Source organism: Rattus norvegicus, chromosome 15 (assembly GCF_021556685.1).
Source record: "Rattus norvegicus strain SHRSP/BbbUtx chromosome 15, alternate assembly SHRSP_T2T, whole genome shotgun sequence".
Classification (NCBI taxonomy): Eukaryota; Metazoa; Chordata; class Mammalia; order Rodentia; family Muridae; genus Rattus; species Rattus norvegicus.
The window spans coordinates 40,615,087-40,629,291 of record NC_141548.1 but is presented as its reverse complement, the minus strand read 5'-3'; the positions used below and the strand labels follow the sequence as shown (position 1 = coordinate 40,629,291).

The window sequence follows — 14,205 nt, the reverse complement described above, 5'->3', positions numbered from 1 at the left end:
AAGCTGTGCTGGGCATTTTTAAAAAAGATTTATTTATTATACATAAGTGCACTGTTGCTGTCTTCAGACACACCAGAAGAGGGCATCAGACCCCATTACAGATGGTTGTGAGTCACCATGTGGTTGCTGGGATTTGAACTCAGGACCTCTGGGAGAGCAGTCAGTGCTCTTAATCACTGAGCCATCTCTCTAGACCCTGTGCTGAGCATTTGTTTGTACTTACTATCAACATCTACACATGAAACTGTTTCCTAAAGTTAGACTTCAATTCTTTGGGTCATTCTCTGACCCTCTACCATTTTTTTCAACCTATCATTTAAAGCACAAAATCCAAAATATCTTAATTGGGCACATGAAACCTTCCAGGAGATGGCCCAGTTTCTGTTTTCAGCATTCTTCCAGGCAGAGGCCCTGGCTCCCCTTCACAAATCCTCATGTGGCCTCTGCTTTGCCACCATGGTATGAGGGCTATCTGTCCATCCTCACCGCTCACACAGCCCTCTGCATCTCCTCCCAGCATTGACTTTAACAGGTATCACCCATAACTGGTATTTCCCCATCACTATCACGTATATTTCCCTTTAAAAATTCTAAAACTGGGATTCTGACTTCCCAGTGACACCCTGCAATGCGGACACCAGAAGGCAGTTCTGAGCGGTTGTCAGAGCTGGAGCATGCGAACTTTGCGGTGGTTATTCTCAGTGGCATGACAACTGTACTTTCGAGGCTTTTCAGTCAGCCAGCTGTGTACAAAAGGATTTTAAGTTGACTGCAGTCTGAAAGGTACGCAGTGACACCTATTAGGTCAAAAATCTTACAGAACAGATTTCAAGGGTTTGGAAGGAAATACCAGAGACAGGAATAGTGTGTTCTTAAAAAAAAAAAAAAAAAAAAAAAAAACCCGAAGGAAAGAAAAGAAAAAAGAAAAGCAAAGATCTCTGCCTCTCACTCATGCTCATTAGCAGAATTCATTATTGAGGATAATTTCTATGTGATGAGTCACTATTGTTACATACTTTAACTAGCAGTAGTCCTACACTGGTTCAAAATGAAAATCCTTTTTTTAAAGATTTATTTTATGTCTGTGAATACACTGTTCCTCTCTTCAGACACACCAGAAGAGGGCGTTGGATTCTTTACAGATGGTTGTGAGCCACCGTGTGTGGGAATTGAACTCAGGACCTCTGGAAGCAGTCAGTGCTCTCAATTGCTGAGCCATCTCTCCAGCCCCTGAAAAGTCTTTAAATTGAAACAACAACAAAAGTTGTGTGCATGAGGCTTTTGCCTATATGTGCATCAGTACAGTGTATCCAGTGCCCACTGAGGCCAGAAGAAGGCACTATGGCTCATTGAACTGGAGTTAAAGATGATTGTGGGCAGCCTTGTGGATGCTGGAAATTGAACCTGGGTTCTCTGGAAGGGCAGCAAGTGCTCTTAACCACTCAGACAACCCTCCACCCACCGCCCCCCAGGATGACTGTTGGCAATATAAGGTGTTCCTAAGCTGATGAAATGTGGTTCATTACCTTGCATTTTCAAAGAAATTCCTTAGCAATTAGTCTTACTCTGTGTGTGCAGAGGTCTTCTGAAGGCATTGTATCTCACTATTTTATGTTTCCTTTTCATTGAATTACAAAGTCTCAGGGGCCAGCACAGTGTTGGCCACTTAGTCCATGTGCATCTGGAGTTAGTTGAGCAATTCTAGTGATTCATGCCTGTAGTCCATTGGGAGGCTGAGACTAGGGGACAAGTTTAGGGACAGTGTGGGTTACAGAGGAAATTCAACACTAGTGTGGAAAACTTGGTGAGACTGCCTCAAAATTAAAAAGTGTAAAATATAGCTGAGCAATCGTGCTCATGCCTACTGTCTGCAAGAACCATAGCTCAGTCCCAGTGACAGAGAGACACAGATACTCACAGACACATACCCACAGGCAGACACACAGACACACACAGGCACACACACATGAACAGACACACACACAGACACACACAGACACACACAGGCACACACACATGAACAGACACACACACAGACAAACACACAGAGACACACACAGACATAAACATACACATAGACACACACACACATAAACACACTCACACACACACAGACACATTCCCACAGGCAGACACACATAGAGGCACACAGACACACAGACATGAACAGACACACACACAAACACAAACATACACACAGACATGCACATAGACATAAACATACACACAGACATACACACATAGATATCAACACACACAGATATCAACACACACACAGACATACACATACAGATATCAACACACACAGACATACACACACAGATATCAACACACACACAGACATACACACACGGGTATCAACACACACACAGACATACACACACAGATATCAACACACACACAGACATAAACACACACAGGCACACTCTCACAAACACACACACAGACACACACACAGACACACACATACAGACATAAACACACACACAGGCACACACTCACAGACACACACATGGACATAAACATACACACAGACACAAACACACACAGAGACACACACACAAGGACACACATATGCATACACTAAAAGAATATCTGCAGGTCTCATGTTCTTTTGCCAGGAAAACTATCTACTCTGACTCTCAACCTGGTTCTATCCACTCTAAAGGATGACCTTGAACCATTTGTGACTTGAGCTATTACAGCAAAACATTTCTCATCAGAAAGAAGTAAGTTCTTTTTTAGTAGCATTTTTTGAGGTCTTGCATTACATAATTTGTACGATCCAAACTAAGTTTCCTTGTGTATTATCTTATTACCTCATTCGTGTAATTTCATATCCAATGTTAAGCTTGTTAATTTTTGTTGTTCTCAGCATAACTATCTAAAAAGAGGTAGAGTAGCAAAGAGCTAGTAAGACAGCCAAATGCAACTGTGTTACATTACCTCTGAGGAACACTGAGTTCATCTGATTGTTCTATTCAGATGCTAAATCTCTTCCAAGGAAGAGACATAAATGGTGTCCAAGGTCCCAACAGCGAACCAAGGCAAGAGTCCACTAAAGTTAACTCTGGGGAACCAGTGAGTTTATTGGGCTTCCTTACATGGGAGTGGACCTCCTCTCTCCTCTTTCCTCTTTCCTGGCTTCTATTTCTTCTCCTCCCCCAGACCATGTGTCATTAAAGCAGAGTTGGGTACAACAGCTGGTATAACAGGTGGTGGAGAGCAGCTGGATAGTCAGGTGAGACTATTATGTCTTCTCAGTCCCTCTGTGCTGGGATAGAAACCACCAAGCCCAGCCCTGACAATCTTTTGCAATGGAGTGCAGCTGAATGCCCAAATATGGGGGTCACTTGGCTCAGAGGACAGTCACTCATGATAATGGCATATCCAGATACCAAAAGCCATGTTATTGACACATGACTATTTGAAAAAGGTTACTCTGCTTAGTTGGTTTAAAATAATCTAAAATGGTTCTGGTTGGCTCCTACAAGGAATATAACTCGGCAGTTCATAATTCTGCCAGAACAGTCTACTCCAACATTTCAGGTAGGCTGTTGTTTAAGCAGTCACCATGTTTCTAGTTTTCCATATAATTTATTTATTCCCTCTTAAAGTGGAACAAGGGTATTTGAGTTGGACTCCCTACTTTTAGTGTTTTTGAGAGAGAGTTCCTCTGTGTCACCTTGGCGGTCCTAAACTTGCTCTGTAGACCAGGATGGCTTTGAAGTTAGAGATCCATCTACCTCTGCCTCTTGAGTGCTGGGACTAAAAGCATGCACTCACAGCCTGGTTTACTCCCTATTTTTAAAAGAAACCTTTTTTTTTTTTTTGGTTTGCTTGTTTTTGTGTTTGTGAGTGCTTTACTGTACTGTGTGTGTCTGGTGCTTATGGAGACCAGAAGAGGAAGATGGATCCCTTGGAACGGAGCTACTCAACAATTGTTGAGCTGCCATGTGTGTGATGGGAACCAAACCCTGGTCTGTGGCAAAGTGAGTGCTCTAACTGCTGAACCACCTTGCCAGCTTCAGGACAGCATCCTTTTAAAAACACCAGCAAAGACCAGCTTCTCTCCCATCCTCGACGGATACCCCTCAGAAAAAGCTTTCACAGTGTGGCAGCACAGCTCCGGCACACGTCATAGTCAGGCACTTTACAGCATAAGAGTTATTTCTTCAGTTGAAGCTTTGGAAATACTTGGTTTGAATTTAGGGCCCCTGTTTAAGAAAGTAAGCCTGAGAAGTCCTCCAAGAACCACCTCCCCCAAAGAAAAATGAATGAAGGAAAGATTCACCATGTTCATCTCATGTTCACTTCTATGCCAAAGCTTGCTGGGTAAGGGTCGCACTCTGCAAAGTCATTTTGTGTTCTTGTTCTCTTTCTTTCCTTTGCCAAATACAATTGAAGTCATGTGTATACATCACAGACCCACCACACAGATTGGGGATCACATTCAGCATTTTCTCCACTTTTTAAAAGACAAATGCAGTGATTACAAGGACATGGGAAAAACACTAGAGGCCAAATGCATGTATTATTCTTGTACATTAAACATGTAGTATTGTGTATGCGCATGATGTTTATGGGAAGGGTGCATGCCACATGATGGTCAGAGGACAACCTTTGGGTCAGTTTTCTTCTTCTGCCATTAAGTGTTGTGAGAATCAAGTTGAAGTTGCCAGGTTTAGGAGGCAAATGTCTTTACCTCCTGTGCCGTCTTGCCAGCCCTAAATGTGGTTATTAATCAGTACTATAAGATTCACCTGAATAAAAACTTAAACTATGGAAACCAGAGCCTACCCAATTCTAATTTAATTTTACTATTGTGCATGTGATGTACAACATCCAGCATGTGGAGGTCAGAGGATAATGTTGTGGAGTATGATCTTTCCTTCTAAGTGGGTTTCAGGGATCAAACTCAGGTCCTTAGGAGGCAAGTACTTTTACCCTGTCAGTTACCTTGCTCTCCACTATCTTACCTCCACTGGACCTTCTTCCTCTGGGTATGGACACTTGGTGAATTACGTTTTAAAGCTCTATAGGCAATGCTGATGCATAAGTCTTGGCTAAGAACTGCTTTTAAATCATCACCCAGTGAACCAGTCACTTCAGAAGTGTGGCCCATTTCTGTCTGGGGACTGATTGTTAATATTTCCTGGCTTCTGTTTTTGTATGTGATGCCCCCTCCATATATATATATATATACATATATATATGCATGCCATATATATTTATACACACACACACACACACACACACACACACACACACACACACACACACCCTATTTCCTGTTCAGGTAGATGGCCCTGTCATTTAGAACTTCTGAGCTTCCTGGCTGAACACCTGATCTTTGGTCCCCAGCGCCATTGCAAGCATGGGTTTTGGTTATTTGCTCCAGGTTAGTTCTCAAGACTTGGCTCTCCTGATCTTTGCGTCTAACCTGCATCTTCACCACACGCCTCCATAGCAACCCGAGATTGACAACCTGCAAATGCCACTGAGTCAGGGAAGAACTGCCAACTGGAAAATGACGACAAATAACTGTAAAAGGTTCAGTGAGTACCAGAGTGTATCAGCAGACTCATTCCCTTCAAACGTGGTTTTGGTTCTCACACACACACACACACACACACACACACACACACACACACACACTTGGTCAGAACTGATCTAATGATCTAACATGGAGGGGGAAATTTCTTTCTCAGGACTAAAGGTGATCTGCTATCTGGGCCTAATGACCTTGCTGGCTGGTGCCTCGGTCTAGCTGTGACTATGAGCAAAGCTGTTCTTTCTTCATATTTTTAGGGCCCCGATTTTTTTCTTCCCTTTTTTCACTAGCAGCTGCTACTTCTTTAGCTCATACTAGACTCATACTATTCCATAATACACAGGAAGTAGACATTATTATGGCCGGTTTTCAGACAGGCAGCTTTCACACACACCTGAGAGGCCCTGGTGAAAAAAAAATGAGACTAATTTTCTAAAAATTATGGACTAACATGGAAAAGAAAGACGTCAGAGCTGTGAAAACAACTTTTGTATTGTCACTGAACTCTGATTAGGAGATCTTGAGATCTGGAGTCTTAAGCAGTAAACATAAACCTTGGAAACTATTCCTATTAGCTCCAATTTAAGAGATTTTTTTTTCTTCTTGAATTACAGTAATCATTTTCTGATTTTCAACGTTTTTATATTTTCTTAGAATACTGCAAACTTTTTTTGAAGATAGGGACCACACCTCATAACTAGCATGCAACATATACTGGTTATTTAATCAGTTGTGATCTTACTCTCTAATAAACTCATGCCTCTACTATGGTTCATTCCCATAGAACACTATGCTACTATTGATTGTTAGTAAGTTAAAAAATATTCGGAGGCTTTTTTGTTTTTGAAATATTAGGAAAAGCCCAAACAACAAAGCCTGATTTTTAAAACGTGCCACAAGCATGTCACTTCAGATGCCTAGCAGGACAGAATTTCAGCGTAGAGAAAATCCGGAAATGCAGAGCCAACGGGAGAGGCCCTTCAAATACCTAGTCTTAAAAAGGTCTCAATGTTCCAAATTCAATTCATATTTTAGGCAGCGGGTCTTGCAGTTCCCCAACTTCATATGAGAACAAATCTCCAGACTTGCAGGTGCAGATTGAAGACTTTAGGTAACGTGACGGGCTGAGAATGTTTTCCGACACAATACTGGCAAAGACTGAGAGGCGGGTTTCCCAGGAACCTATCCATTCTCTGGGTCACCTGCGAAACGTGGTCATCCCTTTTCACTTTTAAAACGAGGGCAGTGGATTGGGGTTTGGAAAGCCCCTTTTATTTCTTAATATAGTCTAGTTAGTGCCTTAACAATTTGAAGACGGAACTAGGTTGGAGAGGACAGTTGCTTTACTAGTCTACATTTGAGTTCCGCTTCGTGTTTGCAGGGCTGGCTTCCTCTTCGGTGGATCCTCTGACCAGCTAGAGCCGGAGCCGAATGACTGGCCGGGATTAATACCAGGTCATAAACAACCTCTCACTTCCCCTCCCCCTGGGCCGCCCCAAGGCCCGGCCTGCTGCCGCCGCGTGGGCCTGCGCGGTCCCGTATCCTTCGTCAGTTCACCCTTCTCGGCCCTGCACTCTTAATCACGACACAGAGCCCTCACCCACAGGTTGGGGGCGGCTTCCACTTCCCTTCTCCCGACCCTGTCACGGTGCACAGCCAAAAGGCCGGACGCCCTGACACACACGCCTACAGCCCGCTGCCGCCCTACGCGCGCTGACGCAGTCCCCGGCCCAACCCGCGGTGCTTCCGCGGCCTGTCCCCGCCCCTTCCCGGAGCCCGCCTCCCGGCTGCGGGCCTCGGGCCGTCCGCCTCCCCTTGCGCTGGTTCCAGCGTGCACCCGCTGCCCCGCCTCTGCGCGTGCTCAATAACTGTCCTCTCAGTCGGCCTGCAGGCTTCCCCCGCCCCTGAGCTGTTTGAATATGCTAATGAGGCTGTAAGGACCAGCCAATAGGGCAGAGGGTCTCTGGATCACATGACTCGAGTACGTGTCAGGGGCGGAGCCTACGTAGCCCCTGCCCGAGTTAAAACCGGAGTGTGAGAGAGAAAAGCGCTTCAGTAGCGAGAGGGGCTGAGAAAGTGGTGACACCGCTGGGGTGCGGAGGGAGTCTCTCAAACTTCTCTCAACAGCCCCAGGGCCAATCTCCCCTCAGCCCACTCCCCTGTTCGCCAGATCCCTGGTCCCCACTCCCTGCACTGGGGGTGGGGTGGGGAACTGGGCCCGTCTCCCGCGGGGACACACACAGGGGCCGGGAGTGGGGACGGGACCCCCAGGCCGGGGGGGACGGACGGACAGACGGCCGCGCGGCCGCCCCAGCGGGCAGGCAGGCCGGAGGCGGGGGTACGGCCGGGTGGACCTGGGCTGGGGAGTTTCCTCTCAACTATCGGGGGAGAAACTCCCCATAGCCGGTGTTTTCCTCCCGGGGGCCGCGTTCCCCGCCCCGCATATCGGCGGTTGCCGCCGCCGCTGGTGCCTCCACCTCTGCCATCTCTTCACCACCTCGGGCCCCGGTGTCCCCGGCCAGCACTATGCCCATCTTACTGTTCCTGATAGACACGTCTGCCTCTATGAACCAGCGCAGCCATCTGGGCACCACCTACCTGGACACGGCCAAAGGCGCGGTAGAGACCTTCATGAAGGTACCGACTGACCGAGCCCGGGTGGCGACCCCGACCCGGTGGCCCGCGGGGGGCAGGGCGGGGGGCAGCGGGTTTACTGCGGGCTCCGCGGGCGCGGGGACCCCTCCCCCACCGCGCTGGCGGGCGGGCGGGCGGGCGGGCGCTGGGAGCGGGCTCTGCTGGGCCTGGCCCATGTGGGGCTGCTGTGGGTGCGGGGGGCGGCGGAGGGACGGCCCTGCGTGTGCGGTACTGTGGGGGCGGCCAGCGACCCTTCTGTGACTGGTAACCTCGCCTCTGTGCTTCCCTCTCTCCCGCCTGTCCCCACCCTGGCCCGCAGCTCCGTGCCCGGGACCCTGCCAGCAGAGGAGACAGGTATATGCTGGTCACTTTCGAAGAGCCGCCCTATGCTATCAAGGTAACAGCCCTCGCCCTCCCCCCTCCCTTCCCTGCTCCTTCCTAGCTCGCCCTCCCCGCCCCCTCTTCATTATGCTCCCCTCCCCCACCGCCGCTCCCGCCTCCAGGTCCCTTCCCCGCGGCCTCCCGCCCCTCCCCAGCTCGGGAGCGCCAGCGCGGTGGCAGTTTCTGGCCCACCGCCGTCCCCTCCGGGTCCAGCTCGGCCTGGCGGCGGAGGCGCTACGATCAACATGGCCGACATTTCCCCTCCGCGGCGTGAGCGGCAGCAATGAACTGTGGGGGATATTTATTCAAGTTAGCCCGAGTGACAGCGGGGCCCAGCCTTGCCTTGCCCGGTTTTGCATTAAAAGGGAATCAGCCAAGCTGGCAGGGAAGCCAGGAAGGGGGCTTCGAGACTTGGTCATCACTGAGTGGAACTAGGAAGGCCACAGATCGGTGGGACAGCTGTGGTCAACTTAAGAAGTCCTGCTGCCATCTGCCTTCCACTAGCACCTTCGAAACACCCACCCCTTACACACAATTTGGAGGATGTTATATTAGCAAATTTCCCAGTTGAAGTTATTAAAGTATTAAGACGGTTGTTACTTAACAAAAGGTGTAGGGGCGAGCAGATTGATTCTTGGCCACCTTTGGAAGAGTTTCCTCACCAGAGACAACAGTTATAACACATTCCCCAAACTGTATCAAGCAAAAATGAAGTTAAATATACAAACCCAAAATGGAATACCTGCTTAGTGGACATCACATTATAATCGGTGTCCATGTGTGTACATGGCTTCAACTGATAAAAAAAAATCTTACATCTTTCTTTTCAGGCTGGATGGAAAGAAAACCATGCAACGTTTATGAATGAACTGAAAAACCTTCAGGCAGAAGGACTTACGACTCTTGGCCAATCCCTAAGGACAGCTTTTGATTTGTTAAATTTAAATAGATTAGTAACTGGCATAGACAACTATGGGCAGGTAGGTTGAATACTAAGGTAGAAAAGAGTTGTTTTTATTTATGTGTACAAAACCACAAACCAGTCCAAAAGTATGTAACCTGGAATGCAAGTATAAAACATTCGAGGTTGAAAAACAGTGCACACAGTTCAAAACACCTAAGGTGTATGGTCTTACATCCCCAGTCCCCCTTTAAATGTATCTGCATTCAGAATTCAAACCTGAATTCTTGGCTAGAAAGTTGACACAAATTTGGTTTCAGTCCCTCAAAGTTCATAAAAGACACACAACGGAAGATGTCCTGTCTCAGTGTGCTGGTCTGAAATTTCTTGTAGGCACATATGTAACTATTGAATAGGTCACAGCCAGTATTGCCTCTGTATTATAGAGATGTTGGGCAAAATGATTGTTAGCCGAGGGTTTAGTTTAGCCTAGACGGTGTACTCAGAAAGGCAAGGTTTTACCATAGAGTGCAGTAACTGGTTGACTACATTCATTATGAAGCTGAAAATAAATGGCAGATTCTTAATTTCTAAAGTTTAAAATTCCAAGACTGTGGGAAGATGTTTCCTGGAGAACCTGAAAGCCTGCCTGTTTTCCTGAAGCTCCCCATAAGTCCTTTTTTTCATCTGTTGAGGATAGGGCAAGAGCTTCAAGTCACAACAGTCATTCACCACAATGTCGATAACTTTTATGATATTGCTGTCCTAGAAATACAAGATAACCAAAGAATATGCAGTGGTGTACACAAGGAGTAATATCACACCCAAGGATTTCAGTATGCAAAGCACTATTACCATAATGCTATATTTAGGAATATATGTTATACACTTTTCCCAAGTTCCATAATGCACAGTTCTCATGAATTTTGAACATGTTAAGGAAAATTTCCAGTGACTTCAAGCTATATGCCTCAATTGGGAATAATTCTTAAACATCTTTAAAAACTAGTTGAATTTAGTCCTTATAGCATTTAAAGTATGCATTACAAATCAGGCTTATCTGAAAATCATTTCCATCATTTAGGTAACTATAGTAACACATTTTTTTGTTGCTTTATTTTATAATTCTTGCCACTTGTTGGTCAGTTTCTGTAAAAGCATTTTTTTCCTTTGTTATATGTAGTGCTGTTGTCTTTAACATTTAAAATTTAATCCAAACTTGATGAGTTCAAACACCTTTGAAACTTGTTATTTAGTTCCTTTCTTTCGTTGTCTGGTTCTGTGTTGTAGAACTATTTCCTGTTTTTCTGTGTCATATTTCATATGAGGGAAGGACATTTGGTTACATACACCTCCTACATTTTTAAAACATGGCATAAAGTCCTGTAGGAGAATTGTTTACCATGGAGTGTTCGAGGGCATTTGTGTGCTTACTCTTGTAGGAAGTTTCAGGCTGAAGGGAGAACTGTTCTGAGCTTTATTGCTTTGACCAACAGAAAAACCCTGGAGACTATGATGTTCTCACTGGCCAGACGACAAGGACGAAAGATGCTCCGTAGTTGTTTCAGTGACTCTGCTAGGATGCAAGAAGCAGTATTGATGCTCTTTGCTTATGTCCTGAACTTTTACATAATGAAACTAGCATTAAAATAATTTAAAACGCTACAATTTCTGAATAAATAGAAATTTTTATTTGAGTAAAGTTGACTTAGAAGAAAACAGTCTTCTGGATTTTTTCATCATGAAACCATTTTTGTTTATTTAAATATCTTGTTATTTCCTATTTATATAAAGGTGGTCAGAATTTTGGAAGATTGAAACTAATTTAATACTAAATCTCGTTTGGATATTTGGAAAAGAGCATTAGGATGACTTTATTCTGTAACCTTAGCATTTTTTTATATAAGCATTTCATGTTGAATAATAGGAGTACTAAATATGTTCTCAGTAGTTGGAGAGAGTGAGAGAATGTGGGTTAACTGGAAGACAGCATGTTACTTTTACAGAGCAGCTCTACAACTTAATATAGTTCCAAGTTATTTTCTTAAATATGGGTTAATTGTGCACGTTTATTTATATACTTATATCAGTAACCCTTTCTCATATACATACAGATACATAGGTGATTTCAAATAATCAGTTGTAAGAACACTGATTTCTGTATTGCATTTATTAACTTAATACTCTTTTTTTTTTTTTTTTCTTTTCTTTTTTTTCGGAGCTGGGGACCGAACCCAGGGCCTTGCGCTTGCCTACGCTCTACCACTGAGCTAAATCCCCAACCCCTAACTTAATACTCTTTAAATATTTATTTATGTATATGAGTGTTCTGCTACACTGTACATCTACTGTGTACACCTGCATGTCAGAAGAGAGCATCAAATCATGAGCCACCATGTAGGTGCTGGGAATTGAATTCAGGACCTCTGGACAAACAGCCAATGTTCTGTAACTGCTGGCCATCTCTCCAGCTCCCAACTTAGTATGCTTAATTAGATAGAAGACTCAGGATTGTAAGGTTAGAAATAGCTGAGCAAAAAGGATTCTTGAATAGTTTTCTCAAACACCTTGAAAACACTAACAATTGTTCTACCTATATAAAGGTCCTTTTAAAAACTTGGTAATTAGTACCATTTGCTGGTTTTTCTATAGCCATAGATCAGTGTTAACCTCTAGTAATCCCTTCCCTTTACAGGCAGTACATTTTAACAATTTCAGATGGGTCTGAAAATAAGCTCTAGTTGATAAGATTAAGAATGCAGACAGGTTGAACAGTATTACATAAATTTTTTATATTCTGTGGGGTTTTTTGTTCATTTGTTTTTCAGTGTTTGCAGCATTTCTGTTTGGTTTTGGTTTTTGAAGTTAGGCTTACCTGCTCAATCTGACTCTGGTCTGTACATCCTCATTTTTCTCACTGGCCTCACTCTACCCCCGTCTACCAATATACTAGCTCTGATGGGATTGTTTAGAGTGGTGCCTGACATACTGTGTATTTTAAAAAGAATGCTTTGAGGATTTTAGGTGGGAGCAGTTACCCCGTTTGAAATGATGGCTTTGGTGTGAGGTGAGGTGGATGATCCTATTTGTCTTTCGAGCTGGTCTCAGTGAGTAGCCATTGCTGGCCTGGAATTCACTGTGTCGATTGGCTGGTCTTGAACTCACAGAGGTCTGCCTGCTTCTCCCTTGACTGTGGCATTACAGGTCTGCATCACCACACCTGGCCAGGTTCTCTTTAACGTCAGTTAGTGAAGTGGTGGGAAGTTGGCTCCTGTTTGAGTTTTTGGGTTTTCTTTTGCCTTAGATTATCAGTAAGTGTTGTTTGCTTATTTATTAAGCTATAGATGTTTATTATGTTATGCATATATTAAGGTATAGATAACCCTTTCAAGTGGAAATAGATTATTATACTTTGCCATGTAATGTCTGTACTACACTGCTGAAATGTAATTTGAAATAATAGTGAAGAGTTAGTTTTTGTGTGGTGTTAAGTATGAAACCCACAGCCTGGTGCATATTAGACAAAGATTTTACCACAGAGCTACACTCTGTTTCCTATTAAAAAACATTAATCCCTTAATTTAACAAAGTAAGTTTTGTTTTAAAAATTCATTGCCATTTGTGTGTGCCACAGTCCATATGTGAAGTAACCTGTGTAAGGTTTAGTGGTGTGGACCTTTTTCTGCTAAGTCATCTTGCTCTCCCAGAATTCCTTTTTTTTTTTTAAAGTACAAAACAAAATTTCCTACCTTCTTTATTTCTAAGTGTGCAGTTATATAGTTCTAGGTATATTCACAGTGTCCTATAAGCAATGCCTGTAACTTTTTCATCTCACAAAATTAAAGCTTATTAATAACCTTTGCTGCTTATACTCCCTTCAGGACCTTTTTCTATTGGGTGGTTTTGTTTTTGTTTTTGTTTTTGCTAGACTACTGTATATACCTGTGTTATCACATAAATATAGTTGGACCCTCCATCTGTGGGTTTGCTAATCTAGGCAACCACAGTTTAGAAACAATTAGGAGCTAATCCTGCATCTGTACTGAACATGTTTCCATTGTTGCTGTTCACTACATACAGCTCTTTACATAACAGTAAGATTATATTAGGTTTTTCAAATAACATAGAAATTATGTAGAAAGTACATAAGAGATGTGTGTAGGTTATAAATAAGTATACTATTTTATATGAACTACTTGAGAATCTGGATTTTGGTATCTCTGGGAAAGTCTAGGAACCAGCTGTTCGTGGATGCTCGGGATAAAGAGTGTAGTTGTCTTACTATGACTCAGGATTATTTGCCCAATTCTTAAGGTTCATCCACACTGTAGCATAGAGAATTTTTGTCAGAATTTTCTTGACTATTAGGAATAGTCAGTAATGGAATAGGTTAAGTATCTCTTTAAGACTCTATTTTTCACTTCTTTGGATATGCACATTGAAAGAGAACAGTAAATCTAGCCAGGAGTGGTTGTGTGCACCCTTAATCCTATTACTTAGGAGGCAGAGGCAGGTATGTTTTTGAGTTCAAGGCCAGCCTGGCCTGTAGAAGACCTGTCTGGAAAAACCCAAAAGAGGAGAAAAAGAATAGTAAATCTTAATTTTTTTGAGGTTTCCATACTTTTCCGTAGCAATAGTACACAATATTTCACGAACACCTTAGTGGGTGTGAGCAAATGCTTGCTATTGTTTTGGTTAGCATCTTTGATCATTGTCCTGAGCATCTGCCCATGAG

The 14,205-nt window shown here is 43.8% G+C and overlaps 1 protein-coding gene across 14 annotated transcripts in view; it reads left to right on the top strand.

The window, feature by feature from the left end:
* Positions 1–14,205, top strand: part of Ints6 (integrator complex subunit 6) — a 140,478-nt gene that overhangs the window by 38,391 nt on the left and 87,882 nt on the right. For 5 of the 14 annotated variants that reach the window (XR_015638098.1, XM_087586165.1, XM_087586167.1 and 2 more), the window contains exons 1-3: positions 7,604–8,191; positions 8,508–8,585; positions 9,400–9,549. Coding sequence is in view for 13 of the 14 variants with exons in the window: in XM_087586165.1 (XP_087442291.1) it covers positions 8,081–8,191; positions 8,508–8,585; positions 9,400–9,549 (339 nt within the window). In the remaining variant the exon portion in view is untranslated. Of the gene's footprint in view, positions 1–5,401; positions 5,554–6,935; positions 7,010–7,603; positions 8,192–8,445; positions 8,586–9,399; positions 9,550–14,205 lie in introns of those variants that run through there. The other 9 variants (XM_087586163.1, XM_087586168.1, XM_087586170.1 and 6 more) reach the window with 5 other exon arrangements.